Genomic DNA, 22703 nt, shown 5'->3' with positions numbered 1-22703 from the left:
TTCATTTCACTTTCTCAGATCTGCTAAGCTATTTCTGATCCTTCTGCCTAGAAAGTTCTGTATCCCTATCTGCCCCACCACCCAATCTTTCCCTAGTTAATTGCTCTTTATTCTTCATTCGGTAGCTACTATTTCCTTCAGGAAATCTTTCCTGACACCCCGCCTTGCGTACCTCCTGTGTGCTTCAATCGACCAAGAATTCTGCTGCGGCACTACCACACTTGTTTTTAATTTCCTATGTTCCTTTCTGTATTCTCTATCAGCCTAGAAATGCATGAGAGCAGGAGCCATATTACTCGTTTCTCCATTACTAGCACCGTGGTTTCCAGAACTATATATGAGCACAGCGGTTATTCTTGGCTCAGTGAATGAGTAAGCAAATGAGTGCTAGATTCATTAGCATCTAATGTTTTGAGAATTATTAGAGTGTGAATATAGACTACCCAAACTAGTGGCATAGGAATCGCAGGGCTGGAGACCCTGAGTAGTCTGGGGCAGCTGAAACATCATCTTGATTAGACACTGATGACTAGTCAGTGAGATAATATCTCTTTGGAATTCACTCAAATAATTAAAATGTGAGAAAAAGAGATTAATATCAAGAGACAAAAGATCTTCCCATATTGTGTGTCAAATATAGATATATTAAAAGTACAAGACACTGACAAAAAGAGTATCAATTATACAGCTAAGAAAAAAGCCAATAATGGAACATTTTTTAATGGAACATATTTTTCAATAATGGTTATGTCACGTCGAGTGGCATAAAATAATGGCTGTTATTGATTAGTGAAATTTTAAATAAACATGTTAACTATGGATGGAAAAATTTTAAGACCAAGTTCTATTTTATGCTTATGTTTTCATTTTTGTTTTTGTTTTTAAACATGAGTAAATGAAACATACATGTGAAGTTATAAAGATAGTTGATTTAAAGCTATACTAGAAAAGCTCTATTTTTGGGGACCTATGGTATTCATTTCACTTTCTCAGATCTGCTAAGCTCTTTCTGATCCTTCTGCCTAGAAAGGATGTCTGGTTTTTTGACTCTTGGGCAAGATAAGGGCCGTTAAATTAAAAATGTAATGTTTAGGACACCTGAGTGGCTCAGTGGGTTGATCGTGCTCAGGTCACGATCTCAGGGTTGTAGGATCGAGTCCCGCATCGGGCTCTCTGCTTAGCAGGGTGTCTGCTTCCCTCTCTTTCTCTCTCTCTCTCTCTCTGCCTGCCTCTCTGCCTACTTGCGATCTCTGTCTATCAAATAAATAGATAAATAAAATCTTATATTTATCTTAAAACCAAGTCATTAACTATTTTATTGCCTGATTTGTTTCTCAGGTGTAATACAAAATGAAAAAAAATTCAAAAAAATTCAAAAAAAAAATCAAAAAAAAATAAAAGAAGAAAAAAACACTGTTTCTCAGATAGCACATAACAATAACTATGGTGATTTGGAGGCTACAAATTTTGTGACTGGCACTGTGATGAGTCCCCTACCACTATTTGATCCTCTCGCTTATTAAAATAATTATTACTACACATTTATGAATAAAGCTTTTTAAAAATTTTAAAACAAAATCCTGATTGAATTTTATATCATACCCATGAGGGAAAAGCTAATATATTAATAGCAATTGCATTAAGTAAAAAACAACAACAATAACAACAACAAAAATCCACCACCAACAACAACAAAGTTAAACAGTAGCTTAAACAAAATGAGAGAAGTCTAAAAGCAGGCATTTTAGGACTAGTATGGTGGATCCCTGATGAAATCAAGATTTTGGATTTTAATATCTCTCTCTATACACCTAATCCTTTACTCCTGTGTCCATTGTTTCCTTAGTGAAAATAATAATAATAATAATAATAATAATGTTGCTTAAATTCTATAATCTGATTTTTCTTTTAGAAAGAAGAAGGAATAGCCAGAAGGTGACAATTTCTTGCCAAGTAAGTCTGTCTCACCATTTAAGATGCTTTCTCAAACCCCTTCCAGAAACTTCCACTGAAGTATCAATAACCAGAAATACATGACTTAGTCAGTTTTCATTGTAAAGAAGTCTGGGGAATAAAGCTTTTTATCTGAGCACTTTGCTATTACATCAAAATCAGAATTCTAGTAAGAGATAAATTTTTAAAAAATGGAAGAATATATTTTGCAGTAACCAGAAATCTGTATTTATAAAGGGTCAGAGCTAAAATTCGAAGCCAGATTTTCTAATCTCAAACCCTCAGCAAATCATTACTACATTACAGAACATTCCTTAGTTGATCTGGCCTCAGTCACATGCTAAAACTTGGAATGGAATGGAATGAGATGGAATGTGGTAAAGCACTCTTTTGTGAATCTGGTGAATGTCACAAATCAGTTAGTATATCAATAGGGAAATGGAACAGTTGGGGAATGCCGTATAAATATGGTGTGGATCACAAAAGATACGTTTATTTTCTAGTTTATTTCTTTTCTAGTTTATTCTCCTGATAATTGAAACCCTGTAAAATATTTACTATTTGCCAAGCTGACTTTACTTGATTGAACTAGTTTAACTGTCAGAGAACATTGTGAAATTTCAAGAATAAGAGAAATATGTTCTGTTAGTGTAAGATACAATTTATTTTAGGTGCTTGCATAAAATCTAAGACCAATATAGCCATGCTGATTTATTACTCTTTCCATTCCCCATTTTTCTATGGCATAGAAGCATATTTCTGCAGAATTATAGGAGCAAAGTTATTATAAATACTCAAACTGCTCCATTTTAACATTTGATTTGTTTGCCTTACAAATCCATATTCCTGACTCTGATCAAACCTTAAATCATGTTGGTACTGAAATTATTACAGGATCACTGAAGATTATTTTTTTTTCTTGGCCCTTGCTTGAAAAATCAAGGCATTTTTAAGATATATTAATAAAATATACTCAGTAGCAAATCAAAGTCATGTGAAACTGAGTTAGCTAAGTATATTCTAACTGCAGAAAAATGCATTAAAAATAAAATCACTTTTTTTAAAAATCCAGTTTTATGCTAAGAACATGGCCATTTAGAAAAACAACTTATGATATTTTAAAAATATGAAGAAAATACTTTAATGAATGTGGACAATTCTAAAATTAATTAATTTTGAGAGGAAACCTCTTAAGCATATGCTAAAAAGTAAACTTAGAAATCTATTATTGGTATTTATTTAAGCCACTGATATTAAGTATAATTTCTCTGCCAGTCAAAATAGACTTATATACTAACAGAGTCAGATTCTAAGTTACATCCATAAGTTTGTGTCTGTCCTACTTATATTCAAAATTTTCCATAAAGTACAATACAAGGAAAAATTTGAGCTGACAGATATGTGCTGTTCCTTGTATTTATGTGTGTAGCATTTAACATTGTGGCTGGCGTTAAACGGAATTCAATAAATATAAGTAAATTAATAAGTGAATATATTAAAAGAAGTTGGTGAAATAATTTCTAGGATAGATATTTTTTTATATTTAAGAGAAGCACAGGATGCCCTACCTGTTTCAATTTTGTGTCTGTCTTATAACTTGTTACCATACATCCCTTGGTGTTTAATCATGTTTGAGTAGAGCTTATATATGTTTATGCACAGACCTTGAAGATTTTTCTTTTTCTTTTTTTAAATTTAGTTCAATAGCACTACTCAACTTATTGAAATGAAACTTACTTTAGGTTTTAAAATATTCCAGTTCAGTTTAAAGACAATAGTGTATATCCTTTTTCTTTTCTTTTTTCTTTTCTTTTTTTTTTTTTTTTTTTGCTTCAGACATTCTAGGTCAGACAGTTAGAAGGAAGACAACAATGCATTTGTTGCCTACAACACTGGGAAGATTCATTTTCTTTACCCATTAACTGTCATATCAGATAAATAGGATGCAAGTTTATTTGTGATAAATGCACTCTGTTTAGCAATGAGACAGTCTTTTAATTGAGAACCTAGCATAGTGTCCGTTAAATCTCTTCTGCTTGATTTAATTAGCAAGAACTCAATGTTAATTATTTTGCATTTAAACCTTAGGAGCCTTAGAGATGAAAAAATATATAATCCTTTTTGAAAATGAAAAATAAAAGCCCAGTAATAAAATCAGTTTATATGGTTTTAAAGGGTGTGTAAATGTGTTAAACAGCTAATGAATTTTCAACACTGTACATGCTTGGAAGATGTAGAGATTTTAATGAGCCTCCCTAATTCTACTTTAATACCATCTTACATTCTTTTATTGCAAGTTTTTTTTATTAGTTAGTATTCATTTGAAGAAATAGTCATCAATTTACCATATCTTGAAAATGAGGAAAGATAAAATACTTATTCATCACAAATTCTTATCAACTAACTGATTTTACTACCTTATATAAGGTAAGCAAAATATAAGCAGAAATCTCATTTTGATTGCTTTTACCCAAAAGCTATATGTCAAACAATTACATGAAGTCTAATTTTAAATATGTGTCAACATTCTAAACCATTTTGTTGTGCCTCACTTTTGAACTCCTGGCTCAGACAAAGCTCAGAAAGAGAGACTGCTAGATAGACTAAACCTGGCTTCATTATAATTTTTTCAGAGGAACAGAAAACATTTCTTATTCCTTTTACTGACAAAGTGACATTGGGATGTACTGGGATGGTTCTAAACCCTGCTAAGAAGAAGTGTGTTGGGTTTTGTTTTGGCTTTTGTTTGATTTTGAGTGGAAAAAACTAAAGACAGGCTCAGCATAATTGTGTTTGAGTGTGCAAAGAGGTGTCATTATTCAGAGAATAGAGGACCTAATTTCACATCTAAGGATCTAGAAATCAGTGTACTAAGGGGTTAACAATGGATGTTTCCAGAAGAGAGAGTCTGGAAGGTTTCCTTGTTTTCTTCTTCTTTTATATATATATGTTTCCTCCTGCAATAAACATGTTTTGTCTTTTGGAATATTACAATGAAATTTTTTAAAGAAGCATAGAGAATTCTAAGCTAAAGGGTCAAGGAAGAGTAGGTGAATATCTAAAAATTGTTATTTCAGATTTCAAAATCTCCACATATTTCAAACTCAAACCCCCATTGGTGGTTACATGTCTGTGTTGGTTGCTATTCCTAACCTATTAAAAGGTTAGCTGATACCACTTAATGTCCTAGTCTATCCTGGTATTGAACATGGATCTGTAGGGAATGGGGTACTGAAAATTAGAAGCAGGAACTCAGAGAAGTCTTCAAGAAATAAGATAAATCTAGGAGGGAAAGAATGATCTAATATGGCAAGTAAGCAAATGCCAAACTTTGTCCACTTAGTTTGGCTAAATTCAAAAGAATTTCCTCATCATTTCCAAAACAATTCAATTGTACTTAATGTTAATCCATGCTATTATACTCCAATTTATTTTATTTTAATTTTGGGATTTGGCTTCTTGTAGTAGTTTGGAATTCCTATCAGGAACACAAACTTACTTTGCATAGCCAGAAGAATTATTGTGAGGGAGTTAATCACATGGGTTCAGGAACATGACCTTGGGAAGGTGGTTTTATTTCCCCAGATTTTTTTTTTTTTTAATCCAAGTGGACTTGTGTTTTGTAACTATTAAACCACAGATACATAGAAGTGGTGAGAGATTCACTAATAATAGTTAAGAACGTCCTCACTGTGATTTATTGAAAGTCAGTCCTCAACACAAGGGTTTGCCAAACTGTGGGAGGAGCCAAAATACCCTTCAGCAGTTGAATGGATAAAGAAGATGTGGTTCATATAAATAATGGGATATTACTCAGCCATCAAAAAGGATAAATAGCCACCATTTGCATCGACATGGATGGAACTGAAGGGGTTATGATGAGTGAAATAAGCAGAGAAGGACAATTATCATATGGTTTCACTCTTATGTGAAACACAAGGAGCAGCACTGAGGACCATAGGGGAAGGGAGGGAAAACTGGACGGAAAGAAATGAGAGAGAGGAAAAAACTTTGAGAGACTCTGGGTTCCAGAAACCAAACAGGGTTACAGAAGGGAGAGGGGTGAGAGGATGGAGTACCTGGGTTATGGGTATTAAGGAGGGGATATGTTGTGATGAGTACTGGGTCTTACACACAACTAATGAATTTTTGAACACTACATCATAAACTAATGATGTACTATATGCTGGCTAATTTAACATAATGAAATAAATTAAGAAAAACAAAATGCTAAAAAAATTTAAAAAACCGAAACAAAAGAAAAAATATATATATAACACAAAATAATATTAGTAACCACTGTTGGGCACTTTCCCATTTTATTTTCCTTTTTAAAAAGCCACTATTGAAGTATAGTTGATACAAATATTGCTCATATTTACTATATATAACTTGATGTGTGGACAGATGTTTACCCCTGGTATACCCATCACCACAATCACAATATCCATCACCTCCAAAATTTTCCCTGTGTTCTTTTGTGGTTTTCTTGGGATTTTTTGTTTGTTTGTTTGTTTTGTTTTTGTTGTAGTTGCTTGGAATGAAATCTATCTCTTAAAATAAATGTAAGTGTACAAATGCCATATGGGTACCTATAGAAACTTTGTCATACAATACTATCTCCATTTCACTGATGAGAAGTTGGTGTGTAGAGAAGGAAAAGGAACTTGCTCGTCACTGAACCCACCACTTTACGAGCAGGACCAGGAGTCATATCTAACTGCTACCATCTGTAAACTATACTGGGGGTGCATCCCACTGAGTTCAAGCCATTATTTAATTCCTGATTGCTTTACTTTAAGGGATGTAAATCCTGTGTTCTCTAACACATATAAAAATCATCGTGTAATATTCATCAGGATTCTTATTAACTTATAAAATGTTGGTTTTCTCACAAACTCTAACTATAGCCTATTTGAAAGTTCTGAAAGTATTTTTTCTTGAAAAATTTTCCAAATGAGTCTGAGGTTGGCAGTAAATACAATTATTAGTGTGATTTTTGCTCACTTTAATCCCAAATTTATTTTCTATAAGAAGACAGATTGGAGAGAAAACAGCACCAATAAACTGATGTTATTATCTATAAGGAGATGTATCTGATATTTTATTTTTTATTTTTTAAAGGTTTTATTTATTTATTTGACAGACAGAGATCACAAGTAGGCAGAGGCAGGCAGAGAGAGAGAGAGGAGGAAGCAGGCTCCCCGCTGAGCAGAGACCCCCGATGTGGGGCTTGATCCCAGGACTCTGGGATCATGACCTGAGCCGAAGGCAGAGGCTTTAACCCACTGAGCCACCCAGGTGCCGCTATCTGATATTGTACTATAAACTTCTGGCTTTAGCATTTTTCAAGAATTTGAGATAAAGAACTGAAAGTCTTTTTCCTTTTTCATTAATCTGATTTTTAAAATTTACGTAGGTTTAAAAACTGACCTAATCTTAAAAATGTATTACACTCTTACAAATAATGAGCACCCAATACACATTGGTTTCCTCAGGCCTTCCTCTAAAACTTTGTTAAAGGTACAAAAGTTTCGTGTATATGGTTGGTACTGTCTCTCTCTCTCGGTACTGTGTTCCATATTACATATAAGAATAATATACATAACATAGTTCTAGAAAAATGTGTTTTCTTCCTCAGGTAACAGATAATCTCTGAGTTCGCTGTTCTACTTCTGACTTTGCTGTTATAGTACAGATATATATTTAAATGTCCTTATTTATTTATTTATTAGTGAATTGGCAAGATGGTAATATAAAGACCATCTAGCTATTTAATTAGAAGGAAGTTAAAAAAGAATATATGAAACCAGTCCAAATCCTTCCCTTGGATTTACAGCTGACACGTGGTGAACAGATGAGAACATCTGGGAAGCCTAACCCTATGCAACTATTTCTTGGATTTGACCAAGGAAGAAAAAGGCAGTAATGGCATGAAAGATAGCGCTGGGTGTGCTTTCATGGAATCTTCTGTGCCCAACTCTTGGCTGTCTTCTATCCTTGATCACTGGCCTTTCTTTATAGTTGGCATAATAATAGTTAAGCACATGTCCTTAAAAGACACTGACTGTGACTGACTACTTATTCCTACAGATATAGAGCTAATACTATATCAATTCAAAATTAAAACAAGCACATAATCAAACAAGTTGTTATTTCTTAGTGTTCTTTTTGTTTGTTTGTTTGTTTTTTAGGAAATGGCTTACTCTGTTCCCTTGTTCTCGGCTCTGCTTATGGGCTCAGTTTCTTCTTATAAAGTCATCTGGACCCATATTAGAGGGTTTATGTCCAGAGAGTTAGTAGATCATACTGATAAGGGCTCAGATTCCAAAACTAGATTGCTGTTTGAATCCTTAGCTCTTTTAATTTCCATATAGCATTTTTAAGTATATATATTTGAAGTGGTTAACAATTGTCCCCAGGATTTCCTATATTTTCAGAATTTACTATGTTAGACACTTCCATGTTGAGAACAGCTTATTGTGACTTGGTAAATTGGAGGGAACTTTGCCCATTCCATTTCCATTTCTCCTTTGTCCTTACCATTCTCTGATAATCTTCCCATGCCTTAACAGTGAGTTTAACTTCTTTCTCATGTTGGTTCTGATTTTACTCTAACACTTTGAAAATTGACTTAACCTTACCATGTCAGTGCCTCATTCCTCGGATGAGGAACATGAGAACATTTACCTCATATTTTAAATACACACACACACATACACGCACATAAACAATTATTTTTATAGAAAACGTAGAAGGATGGATTTTTCACAGAAGGCACTGTGTACTGCCGTTACCAAGACCATTGTCCAAGATAGCTATGACTCATTCTTAAATATTATTAAACTTCATTCTTTTGTCACTGCACTATTATGAGAATATGAACCCTTATTTCACTCGTTTAGCTTCTTTCACTTTTACACTGTTGCCATTTGATCTAACTTAATCTACTTCCATTCCCACCCTCACTTCCCTCATGGTCTTGCCTTTATTCATGCCCCCACCACTGACCACCGCAGTGCCCTGGGTGAAATTTTGGTATGACATTCAGAGGTCCTCTAGTACCTGAAATATTTATAAGTTGCTCTTTAGTCTCCCTTAGTCTTATGCTGAAATTGACATTCTTTTTTTTTTTTTTTTTTGTTCACCTGGAAAGAAAAGCACTAGTCTCTATCCATTCTCTAATTATACCTCTGATTATTACTTTTCCAGGTGGTTAAGGGTGTATGAATACCTTAACTTCTCTTGATCAAGCAGAGAGCCCTCTAGTAACCTAAATGCTATTACAGTTGTAGCTTTTTCACAGCTGTTTAGGTTTCCTAATTAAAGTTATTAAGCTCAAACACCTCCATATTAGGAAATAAACTGTGCTGTAAATTTTTTAGCTCCTTGATAAATGGGCAGTGGAAATTGAAGAATCCTTAGCATGTGATCTATATCACCTGGCCATATTATACATTTAAGAAATGTTTATTGTTATGTATCTTAGGAAAATGATCTTGCAAACTGTAGATTGCAAAAGATAACAATTTTTTAAAAATTTTATTTATTTATTTGACAGACAGAGATCACAAGCAGGCAGAGAGACAGGTAGAGAGAGAGGAGGTAGCAGGCTCCCCTGCTGAGCAGAGAGCCCGATGCAGCGTTCAATCCCAGGACCCTGAGATCATGACCTGGGCCGAAGACAGAGGCTTAAACCACTGAGCCACCTAGGTACCCCACAAAATACACCAGTTTAAAAAGGACCTACATGAAGTGGTTTAATTACATGAAGTGGTTTACTTCAAAGCTTTTATTTGTTTTATAGGCACAATTTAGTTTTGAAAGACAAAAATGGTAACAGCTAGCTGGTCCTTTCCCTTATGGAACTCACTGTTTAGTTTCATCAGATGTTCTAAAATGCACAACACACACACACGTACACACATCTAAATCAATGGCACAACACAACACTACCTCAAAACCTCCTGATGAGGATATGAAACATGTTGCACTTAGAAAATATGGGAGGAAAGGGTCGCTGTTTAATGATTACTTTCCTTGAGCATTAACTTAGGACAAAAACCAATCCTTTATGAATGTTATACTATATACTTTTCTCCATATATCTTGAGTTCCTCTGGTTTCTTCCTATAAAATAAATGATTCAATTTCCATAAAATTTTCTAAAGAGCTATGAATGAAATAAAGCATTCCTTTTGGCCTTTTTTTTTTTTTTAACATTTTTTTTTAGAATGGTTGTCTCAGAAGATAACCTTTCCTTTGGGAAAGGAATGTCTTCATCAAATATGTTTCAGAAACACTACATCCCATGTCTTTATCTTGGTGCCTGAGAGTGAATTTAGACATATAAAAGTATCGGAGAAGATTTTTAAGTAAGAAACATGTATAAATGGATTAACCAAATGATTTTCAAGTTTACTGGATCAAAGAATTCCCTTTATTTCCCTCTTCCTATTGGCAGCTTTAGTTACACTGGTATTTTGAGAATCGTCTTGCTTGGGGCCTCAAGTCTGAGGCTCAAATGCTGAGAATAAGCATTTTATCTTTTATCTTTTCATATTACCCATAGAGAATTCTATAGTGAGCAGTTAGATTCTTGAATGATCTTTGCTTATATTTGTGCCTACAAGCTGACCTCTACATGAAACATAAAGAAATCTCATTTATTATTATCATTCTTATTATTAACCATTATTATTATCATCTAATCATGCCCTTCTGTGTGAACAGGGTGAAGTGTGCTGCCACTCAGATAACCCTTCCTGTGCAGTCTGAATGCTGAAACATTGCTAGGGGAGGGTAAACATGGGAAAATAAGCAAAAAACAGGGAAAGCACACAAGGAGACTCTTTTCTTCCTTCATATTGTCTCTTCACTTTTCTTACATGCCTTGAAAGACTGTAGGAGTGCCAAAGTGAATGCTGTCTTTAATAAAACAAAAACAGTTTCAAACAGTCAGTACATGTAGTGAAGCTGTGTTTAACTGGACTTGTCCAAATGCTCCCAGCTAGAATCCAAGACCCAGGCTTACTTGTGAATCAATAGCCAATGCCAGGCCCAAATAAATGTTCCTGTTATCAGCTTCTTGTGTCTTCATTTTAAGCCTCACTGTGTCACTGTAACCAACAGGGATGATTTCTCTAACTTACTTTTAAAAAATTATCTTATTTCTGCACTTCATAATGTCATGGTCATCATTCTCTTTCTTATTTAAATGATATATATCCTGCCGCTTTTTCATTGTGAAATAATGAACAAACTTCTGACTTTACTCCGCAGTGTCTGCTGAAAAGAACTTTCTCAAGGGTCATTGAGAAGGCCCTTTTGGATAGCATATTCAACAGCCAAATATAAATAACAGGAGAAAAAATTACGAAGGTGACTCCTGTTCTTTTGATGGTTATATGCACCTCTATCATTCCATTTTATCTCCCATCACAAAAGCAAGGTAAAACTGATATTTGATCCTAGAATAATGTTACTAAAGTTAAATATTAACTGCAAAGCTTATGAGTAAATTTCAGTGGCTGAGGACAAAAAATAGCCATTTTATGATAACTATGATAAGAGGAAGAAAAAAATTGGTAGCACAAAAGGTTCAAAATGTGAGTTCTTTTTTTATTTTCCTGACAAACAATTCTAATCTCTCTCCCTTTATTTTTCCCCGCCAGGAATACTTCTGCTGTCAGTTAGACTATAAAAGAAGAGAAAGACCTTTGTTCCAATGGTAACAACAAGAAAAACATTAAAAAAAATAAAAATCACATTTTTCTATGAAGTAGAGAAGAGTGGAGGATTGGAAGAAGCTAACTGAACTGAATTTTATAGAGAAACAAACACTTCAGAGAAGAGAGAGCAGTAGCTACTTCTTTCTGGGGGTCATTGCCAGGTCATACCATGGGAGGACTGAGAATGCCAAGAGCTAGTTGGAGGAGACTGTAGATTGGAGGAACCTCAGCTCAGACAAGGAATTGTGCCTTTCTCTCTCCCACCCCACCTTTGAGAAAAACAAACAAACAAACAAACAAACAAACAAAAAACAGTGGATAAAGACCTAGTAGGTAAAGAGAAGTCACCCAGTCTTGGCCATTCTCCAAATGACTGGATTCCAGAACTTTGTGAAATTGAGAAACTAAGCAAACCTATCTGAAAGTGTAGCCAAATCTTCTAGCTCCCTTATGGACACCATCAAAAGCTAGCAGAACATAGCAGAGATCAGACTAGAGTCAAAAATGAGACCCATACTTATATAACCCAATGGGTTCAACAAATACGTCAGTGCACTTAAAAGGGAAAAGAGAAGTCTCTTTAAGAAGTGTTGGGAAAGCTTCCTTTCCATATGGGAAAACAACAACAACAACAACAACCCTGGTCTCTATTATACACCAAACAGAAATGAATTTGAGATAGATCATACCCTTAACATAAAAGCTAAAATTATAAAACTTCTTAAAGAAAGATATGTGTGATATAAGGAGTCTGCCTCTAATTTGTTATCGCTTCAGTGTCATACCTGCCGTGGGACAGACATTGCAACTGTGTCCCCACTGGCTTTAGCCTCTCAGTGACAAGTCCCCACATCCACGGTCAGACATGTAGATTCTGTCCTGGGGGTAGTTACTGCATAGGAGCCAAAACTGAGCAGAGAGAAGACCTCACCCTTTTTCTGGGAGACCATTCAGGTGACCAGAAAAATGGCCTCGGGGCTAATAGCCAGGAGAGAGGCAGCCGTTGTGTCATTCCAGGATGTAGCTGTGGACTTCACCCGGGAAGAGTGGTGGCTGTTGAGCCACACTCAGAGGATGCTGTACAGGTGTGTGATGCTGGAAAACTATAGCAACTTGGTCTCCCTGGGAATCCCATTTCCCAAGCCAACACTTGTCATTCTGCTAGAGCAGGGGGAGGAACCCTGGACAGAAGAGGGTGAAGCTCTGCCCAGCTCCTGCTCAGCAGATGCAAAGCCAGAAATTCAACTTGGTTCCTCCTCTGCTCTGGACTTCTGCAGTTGGCAACGCCAACACAGGCTACATGATCATTGCCTTCCAATCTGCCCAGGCTTGCTAGCAGGCACTCTCTGCCCAGCCTACCAGAAACAGCAGCAGCAGCAATCACGCTCTTATGAAAGCTTCTGCAATGACAGAGTGAAAGACAATGGCAGAGAAGAAGGCTCCAAATCATTGTTGGATACGACAAGGAGAAGGTTCACCTCCAGAGCTTGCCTCAGCCCACCTGATGGACATCTAATAAGCTTGAGGGAAGGCAAGACAGTGCTGGAAATAAAGCTCAGCTCAGCTGAGAAGGCAAACCATTTAGAAACAGAGAAATTATTAAAGTGGGTAGATTTCTCAGGATTTGAAGTAACGAATTATGGAAATTGTGGGCTAGGCTTTAGCCAGAAATCAGCCCTCTTTGTTCATCAGAGGACCCACTCAGGAGGAAAGCCTTATTTTTGCAGTGAATGTGGTCGAAGCTTCAGCTATAAATCAGCTCTCATCACACACGAGAGATCACATACAGGGGAGAAGCCTTACATCTGCACAGAATGTGGGCAAGCCTTTAGCCAGAAGTCTAACCTAGTCACCCACAAGATGGCCCACTCTGGGGAGAGGCCTTTCGCATGTGAGGAGTGTGGACGAAGCTTTAGCCAGAAGTCAACTCTCATCAGACACCTGAGGACACACTCAGGGGAGAAACCCTTTGTGTGCCAGGAGTGTGGGCGGGGCTTTCGGGATAAGTCAAACCTTATCACCCACCAAAGGACCCACTCATGGGAAAAGCCTTATGTGTGTAGGGATTGTGGGAGGCTTTTTAGAGACAAATCAACTCTCAGCAAACATCAGAGAATTCATTCAGGGGAGAATCCACATTTGTGCCCCGAATGTGGCCGGAGCTTTAGTCAGAAATCGTACCTCATGAAACACAAGAGGACGCACTCAGGAGAGAAGCCTTTTGTGTGTCAGGAGTGTGGACGAGGCTTTAGTGATAAGTCAAACCTTACCACACACCAGAGGACACACTCAGGAGAGAACCCCTATATGTGTGCAGAGTGTGGTCGAGGATTTAGTGTTAAGTCAGCTCTCATGACACACCAAAGGACACACTCTGGAGAGAAGCCTTATGTGTGCCAAGAATGTGGGCGAGGCTTTAGACATAAGTCAACTCTTGTTGCACATCAGAGGACACACTCAGGAGAGAAGCCTTTTGTGTGTGGGGAATGTGGGCGAGGCTTTAGACAGAAGTCACATCTCATCAGTCATCAGAGAACGCACTCTGGGGAGAAGGCATATGTCTGCCCTGAGTGTGGACAAGCCTTTAGCCAGAAAGCAAATCTAGTCAGGCACAAGATGGCCCACTCAAGGGAGAAGCCCTTTGTCTGTAGGGAGTGTGGGAGAGGCTTTACCCAGAAGTCAGCTCTCATAAGACATCACAGGACACATTCTGGGGAGAAGCCTTTTGTGTGCCAAGAGTGTGAGCGGGGCTTTAGTGATAAGGCAACTCTCAGCACACATCAGAGAACACACTCAAGGGAAAAACCTTATATTTGCAGTAAGTGTGGAGAAGGCTTTAGGCTGAAATCACTCCTTGCTAGACACCAGAGGACACATCCGTTGTAAAAAACCTTCATGCACAAAATGTGTAAGCAAGGCTTTAGTAATAGATCACAAATCATACCTCGTCATGCAAGAAGAGATAACTTTAGGGAAAATCTCATGTTGTCAAGGGTGGGACTTCAGAGATACCAACTTTCATCAAAGGATAGAGAACCTACTTGTGTGAAACAATGGTTTTCGATTAGTAGCAATTTCATCCCCTGCCTCTGTGACAGTTGGTGAAATCTAGAGACATTTTCTTTTATCACAACTGGGAGGCTGCTACTGGGGTATAACGGATAGAGGTCAAGGATGCTTCTAGACATCCTATGGTACACAGAGCTGCCTCCCACAATAAAAGTCTCCCACCCTGTAAGACTTGGATCTCTTCAAGGCTAGCTTTGGTTCCCAAATCCCCACCATTGGCTCAGAGGAAAATTTCTTACTCTCTTGTAGCCTGAGTCTTTTGCCTAGACCTCCATCCTTCCCACTCATTCAATCCAGATCTGATGCCTCTCCCTGCCTTCTTTAACTCTTTCCATTTGTTTTCTCAAATATGGTTTTCCCAATAACTCCTTGAACATCTAATTCCAGCCTCTTTTTCAGAAGACTCCAACTCACACAATCACAAGGAAAGAATGGTAACATCATAGTGAAACAACTAAGCCTACCTACATCACATTAACAAAATTAAGCACTAACATTGAGACAGATTGCCATCCTAAGCCCCCTAACAGGATTCATTGAAAAAGATAACATGTATTTTCAAAATATGTTTCTGCCAAAAAAAAAAAAAAAGCTGTTACTTAAGTCTCATCTCACAAGAAATGATTAAATTAAGTAGAATTTTATAAAACAACTGTTCTTAATTTTTAAAAACATCAAAGCCAGGAAAAACACAAAAAGGCTGACAGAGTATTGCAGGTTACAGGAGACTATGGAGACATGGCCATACAATGCTTGGTATAGGATTGACTTGTGGACTTTATATACTTAAAAAGTATATATACTCTACTTATACTTTATATAAATACTATATAGATGTGTGTGTGTGTGTGTGTGTATACACTATAAAGTATATATACTATACTTACACTTAAAAAGTATAGTCATGAAAGACTACATACTAGACAATATCGCTTAATCAATGTTAAATCAATGATAAATGCAGCATACTGTGGTCATGAAAGTCATCTTTGCTTTGAAAATACACAAGTCAATGTTTAGGATTAAAAGATACAATGACTTCAACTTACAAATTGTTAGAAAAAAAGAAGTGATCTGAAAATGTTCATAGAAAACAAAATAAATATAAAAATATAAACACATTCTCCAGGAGTGGGAGGAAGAAAGAAAGACAGACAGACAGACAGAGGGAGGGAGAAAGAGGACACAAGTAGAACCAATATGAACTCCTGATAAATCTAGTTAAAAGGTATATAACAGTGCCTTATAGTCTTCTTGCAACCTTCTTTTTTTCTGATATTTTATCAAAGTAAAAACATAAGCAAAAAAGAAAAAAAAATGAAAAAGAAGGAAGGAAGCAAGCTCCTGGGATGGTGGGTTGGTTGGTGGTTGGAATAATTACTGTTAGTATTGCACTTGTAACACAGCCTACAATAACTCAACTCCTGAAGAAATAAAAAAGATTAGCCCATATTCTAACTGACAGATAAAGGAAAGGCCTTGCACTTTTTGAGAAGTATCCATACTTCCATTTTTAAAAAAATAAACAGTGTTCTGAATATGATTAAAAAGGACCAGGTATGGAATGAAATAGAAAATGTAACCTTACTCAAAGGAAAATGGTAGAAACAGACCAACAGGTCACCTAGTTACCGGAAATCACAGCCATGGCTTTAAATCAATTATTATAACCACTTTAAAGAGTTTATAAGAGAACTGGCAGGTAATTTCAAAAGGAAAAGCAAAAGTCAAAAAAAAAAACAAATATGAATACTAACATTGAAATATGCAATATCTGAACTTTTTCCATGCCTGCCAATGCAGTAAAATTAACTGCCATTTTCCTTCCATTTCTTTCTGAAATAACTTTCATGAAGATGTAAATGAGTGATTTAAATAAACCCAGAAATAACATTAGAAGGGAGCCATTGCTTTGAAAGTTATTCATCGACTCATTTTTTAGAACCAGGAAAACCAGTCAATAAACCCTGATCTATTCAACCATATTATGAAGAGGCACTACATTTAAAATTTGTTTTTCATATTCTGGACTCTAAAAATTATGCTATTCCTCTCAAATCTGTCATTTGCTTCTGTGATCCTTATTTAGAATTGTTTTTATTTCCAAATTTTAAACAGGATATTTGCTTTCTTTTGAAGCATCTGCCCATGGGGCACCTGGGTGGCTCAGTGGGTTAAGCCTCTGCCTTCAGCTCAGGTCATGATGCCAGGATCCTGGGATGGAGCCCCGCATCGGGCTCTCTGCTCAGCAGGGAGCCTGCCTCCCCCTCTTTCTCTGCCTGCCTCTCTGCCTACTTGTGAATTCTGTCTGTCAAATAAATAAAATCTTTAAAAAAATAAAATAAAGCATCTGCCCAATTAGTTTTCTTTTTCATAAATAAATGTTTTAAAACATATATCCTGTTCCAGATGAGCTAGAATCTTCGGTCTCTTTCTCTGTCCCTCTCTCACTGTCTCTTTCTCTTACTCTATTTTTGTGTCTATTACGTTTCTGTGTCTATTACATTTAGACCAACCCTGTCCCCTAAGTCAGTAAATAAAACTTCTCAGTTTTTGTAAGTCAATTTCAAAGGAGCAATAGCAATTTTCCTGGTTGAGTTATTTTCATTAATCAACATTCCTTTATTAAACATGGTATAATAACAATGGAATGGCTAGATGTGATCCACCTACTGTTGGGATTAAAATGGGTGAAATTTCCAGAGAATGATTAGTGTTTATTATGAGAAAGTGACCTTGCAATGAATATAATATAATGAAATGTTTTGGGCAACAATGATTTGTGTTCTTTTCTTCATATTCTTTGACATTAGAGAATGATAAGAATCAATTTCAGTTCACTGTGTTAGTATGAAATAAGACTTAACAGTTTTGGGTTATTGTAATTTATCTGTTTTCCCCTTTTGGCAGAGAGTATGAGCTTATGTTAGATGACATTATTATTTCTTTATATCTCAAATAAACCTTTTTGAAACTGAAGGGATTTTCCTTGTCATTACACACATACACACACACAAATACACACACTTTCCAACCACAAAACTTGATTTTGTACATGATTATTATTAACAATAATAATCAGAGAGCCTGGGTGGCTCAGTGGGTTAAAGCCTTTGCCTTCATCTCAGGTCATGATCTTCATCTCAGGGTCCTGGGATGGAGCCCCGCTTCGGGTTTTCTGTTTAGCAGGGAGCCTACTTCCCCCCCTCTCTCTGCCTGCCTCGCTGCCTACTTGTGATCTCTGTCTCTGTCAAATACATAAATAAAAATCTTAAAAAGAAAGAATACTTTCTTTGGAAAAGTTTGGAACAAAATGAGCAGCAAATGCATAAGGATTAATTCCTGTAAGTTTTATATTATAACTCAATTTGTGTAATCTTGGACCTTTCGAGGTTATCTGCTTATGCTCAAATACATATTGCCTTATGAGTCCAACACGTGAAATTAAAAACAAAATGTGAAAGACAGCCATGGATGGTGTTAATCTGGAACTCTCACATGAGAAGTGGGTAGTAAGTTTGTCCACAGTATCTCCTTGCCAGACATTTCTTTCTAGTCTCCTCCAGCAAGAACAGAAAGAATCTAGATAGAGGAGTTTCTTTCTAGATATTTGGTCCTCGGAGGAACATATCTACGGATTCCCCATCTGCTAAATCTGGGTTGGGGGACAAGATCCTCCGTCAACTTTAAAGTACTAGCTGTGATATATAATAGTAAGAGGGCCAAAGGAAAATACTCAGAATGATGAAAGCAAGCGACAGATTCGGATAGATTTGGATATTGATGCATTCAATTACCTCCTACTTTCCTCACCTTCTTATACCCAAGTAGCTAAATCAAAATTGCTGTGTCTATGCTGTAATCTTAGGAAACACAGACAAACTGTCATAGTAATAAAGAACAACCTGCAAAATGCAGTGAGAAGAGTCATAGGAAATCATCTGCATTCACACTCTGGCTCTACCCTTGAATTTGCTCCATGAACATGAAAAAACATTGGGTACCTCTAAAAGCTTCATTTTCTCATCTGCACCATTATTAAGATTAAATGATAATATGTAAACCAGCCCTTTAAAAAAATACCCTCTTTCTTCTGTTGTGCCCTATTTAACTAGAGTTACTAAGAAACGGAGTAGGTCCGTGGCAGTTGCAGCTTCAAATCATTTTATGACCTTGATCGAGTCACGGAACTCCTGAGTTTCTTTCGACCATCTGCAAAACCAGGATAATCAGAGTTGACACCTGTTTGCCATGCTGTGAAGATAAATGTAGTAACATCCACAATGCGGGGTACTTCAGAGGAAGCCAAATGCCACTTCAGTAAAAATAACAACAATCGTAACATTAAGAAATATTTTATTTCCCAGATACTCTCTGAAGAGATTTAGGCATCTGTTGTCCAGGACATATTGGCCTCTAATTAAAAACAAATACTTGCCAGTTTTCATTAAAGTCCATTTTAGCAAATTGTTACTGTCCTATAATATACCTATCGAGTGTCTTGCAGATGAACAAAGAACGGTTGGAAGAGCCGGCAGCCAATGGAAAACCCCGCCAGGGCGTGTTTCTGTGCACAGTTACCAGTCAGCCAGCAGCATTTTTCACTCAGATTTTACGTGCCTTCCCCTGAGCAAATATTAAGCTTTTTAACTGAGAGATTTTACCAGGATTTTTGATTCTATGTTGTCTAATAGCAGTGTGTGACAAAGATATATGATGCCATAAATCTTTGTATTACATTTAAACAGATCTAGTCTTGTTTGGGCTCTTAATAATAGCTGTGGGATCTTTCTATATTTAATTTGAAGTTTTGATTTTTCACCATATCTCTAGAAAAAGCACTGTCAACATTAAACTGTTTTTTTTTAATGCAACTGTGCATTTAAGAGATGAACAAAACAATGTGTTCAAAAGCTTGACATGTGCTTATTAAGGAAGCAAGCATGTTTTATGATATGTCTTTAGTTTTCAAAATTCTTCAGCTATCATTGTCTAGATATGGTTTTCAACATATGGCTTATAGAATTATATATGAAAATCTTTCTTCTAGACAGAGTTGTAGCCCGAACATATTCTATTGAAAGCTAAATGATTCAATGGAGTGTATTTAAAGCACAGTCCACACATTCAGGGCTAGAATGCTGGAGAAAACCTTTATCTGAGTGTCATTCTCTGGACTGAAAGAGAAATCATAACATAAATAACCTTCTAGATATGTTGGCGGTCAAGTCATTACCTAGTAGGTAAAGAAGGAAAACATTTTTTTTTAAAGTCAGCGCCAAATAATACTACAAGTAAAGAAAGAGAATAGTGGAGAAAGAAACAGCCTTTCAGAATTCTTTGTGCTTTTCAGAACAGAATCCATCGAAGATATACATCACTGATGCACAAAATTCAAGCCATGGTTATTCTTCAGTTTTCTGCTGACTTAAATGGACTTTTAGCCTTTTCTCTGTAGGATTTGAATGTTACATTAAAATAGACTGATTTACCAGAGTCTGTTTTTCTTGCTGAAGAAAATTAAAAGGATGAGAGAATAAAAGGAATCCTGTTTATAAGGCTGAGCACGTTCAGAATTGTAAAGGCTCCCTCAGACTCAGTAACCCTCAAGGAGTCAGTGAGATGGTCTCTCAGTAGGACTGTCAGTTTCTTCCATGCTCCCCATCCATCCTCTACAGAATCCCTGGGCTGATCTTCCTGAAGCCTGCTGACTCCTGATTGTTTTACAAATAAATGCATTCAAAGCCTTCCAAGATTTTATTCCTACTTGAGTTTATGACCTCTTCTCACTGCTCCCTGATACTTCCTTGACTTTGTGCCTAAATGACCTACAGATTGAATCATGTCCATGGTTTCTGACTTCGATCCATGCCCTGGACACAGTTTTGGATTTACTGTATTCACATGTAATGTGTGTTACTTCTTCAACTACTACTCTATTTCTACCCCTTACGCCGTAACTAATTTGACTCCCTTTAGAACTTCCACAGCACTGTATCTGGATCTTTCATGGAGGGTTTCATCAGATTCTCTACTATTAAACCATGTGTGTAGATGCCTCATGGCCTCCACTAGGCCTAACATTTTGATCCATATATGGTATAATCTCTCTGGGGTCAGGATTTAATTTGTGATTATATCAGGGTGTGCATCAACCTCTGAGCATGCACTGTATTCAGTGAAACATATATAACTCATTGAATAGATACAAAAGGGAATATTTTTATCCTAATTTCATCATTCCTTATTTCATCTGGTACAATTTTGTATTTTGCTCACATTTTTCTTCATTTGTTTTGTTGAGAATGACAAAGTTGCTTCAGTTCACAGAAAGAGAAGATAAAATAAAATACCTTAAAGAAAGTCCCGAAGTCCAGAAAAGCAAGCTTTAAAACCACCAGGATTATTATTATTAAAGGACAGGGACCCAAATGGCACTTTCACAGCAGGAAAAGTCCAGTTAGGATACTCCTGTCTGAAAAAATAGAAACCAAACTCTTTTCTATCCAATTGTCAAATTCCAAGAAAGGAGCATGTAATTGGTCTAATTGGTCACGCAAGGCTTGTATTGGGGAAGATGAACTACTGTTTATGGTCTGTGTCTGAAAGACTTCTTCCAGTAGTGATGACATAGGTTCAGGAAAATAAATGAGAGCGCTATTAGCAAGGAAAAATAGAAGTTGTCAAAAACGGACACACATCTGCTGCAGAAGATTCGTCATGTGGAGACATTAGGTGAAGTGTGAGAGATAATTGTTATTATTTTTTATAATCTGTAATTAATGAACATGTACTTCAAATATTTTATTATACATCATTGTGATGCATCAGACCGGGGCTCTGTTTCCTGTATAAAGGGACTATATTGCATAGTTTTCCACATGATTGCCACAGAATGGCTTTATTCAAAATACCTCCAGATATGATACAATGCCATTTAATTTTCTATAATCAGATTTCTGGGCTGGTATATAATAATAGGTGCCAAACATTCTGATTGTATGCATAGTATGCTGGTGGGTATGGCTGGGATATCCTTAAGTACAGAAAGATTTAAGGAGATAAATGGCAACTTAACTTAAAAAGAGGATAAGACTTGATATCCTTTAAAGGAAGTGATTTCTTCTGTGCACATCTAGTTAAAGCAGTAGATTCTACATGAGCCCTACAGGCTGGTCCTCATGGCAAAAACATCCTATGTTGTATAAAGCAAAATAACAGTACTTGTCTTGCAATATCATCTTGGAATTCCACTGCCTGTACATCAGAGAGCTGTTTAGACAGGAAGAAATAGTATTGACTCATTTGTTGCCTGGCTAAAAACATTCACCAAGTGCCTATTCTGTCTTGCAGGAACAGGAGTATTGGGCAAGATCCTGAGAACAAAATGAGAAAAGCTAGCAGCAGTCTTGTAGGAGATGAGTAACCTGATGATTTCAGTAATTATAGTAAGGGGTTATTATTCCCAGAGTTTTTAAGAACCTAGAGGAGAGCTAGCAAGAAGTAAAGGAGAAACACAGTTATGCTGTCATTGACTTCTATAGATGATGCTTGAGTGCCATATTTAAGTAGGCTTTAAAATCATTCAGATGAAGAAGGTATGTATGTGGGTAGGGTTGGGGAGAGGTGAGGATGGGTAGAGACTAGGAGTTGGAAGTACACATCTCTCATTTGTTGATGAATGAAAAATACGTTCTGCCACATTGTTCCTGAAAATGAGCTACATTAGTTAAAGCCAATGAGTATATTTTTTGAAGATAACTCTCAGGCTAGTTGTTATTCATCTTTAGAAAAAGAACTTTGCAAAAGTAAAAACAAAAACAAAAACAAAAACAAGCGTTGAAAAACAAAAATAAAACTAGAGGCATCACGTTACCTGATTTCAAGCTTTACTACAAAGCTGTGGTCACCAAGACAGCATGGTACTGGCATAAAAACAGACACATAAAC

At 36.4% G+C, this 22703-nt stretch overlaps 1 protein-coding gene across 2 annotated transcripts in view; it reads left to right on the top strand.

Moving 5' to 3' along the window:
* Nucleotides 1–17726, top strand: part of LOC132021890 (zinc finger protein 133-like) — a 51413-nt gene extending 33687 nt beyond the window's left edge. For both annotated transcript variants that reach the window (XM_059406954.1, XM_059406961.1), the window contains exons 2-3: nucleotides 1913–1953; nucleotides 11628–17726. In XM_059406954.1, the coding sequence (XP_059262937.1) occupies nucleotides 12651–14570 (1920 nt within the window). In that variant the 5' untranslated portion in view covers nucleotides 1913–1953; nucleotides 11628–12650 and the 3' untranslated portion in view covers nucleotides 14571–17726. The remainder of the gene's footprint in view (nucleotides 1–1912; nucleotides 1954–11627) is intronic.
* Nucleotides 17727–22703: the final 4977 nt, after the last annotated feature.

The sequence above is a fragment of the Mustela nigripes genome, chromosome 1 (assembly GCF_022355385.1).
Source record: "Mustela nigripes isolate SB6536 chromosome 1, MUSNIG.SB6536, whole genome shotgun sequence".
Classification (NCBI taxonomy): Eukaryota; Metazoa; Chordata; class Mammalia; order Carnivora; family Mustelidae; genus Mustela; species Mustela nigripes.
This window is presented reverse-complemented; position numbering and strand designations above follow the sequence as displayed.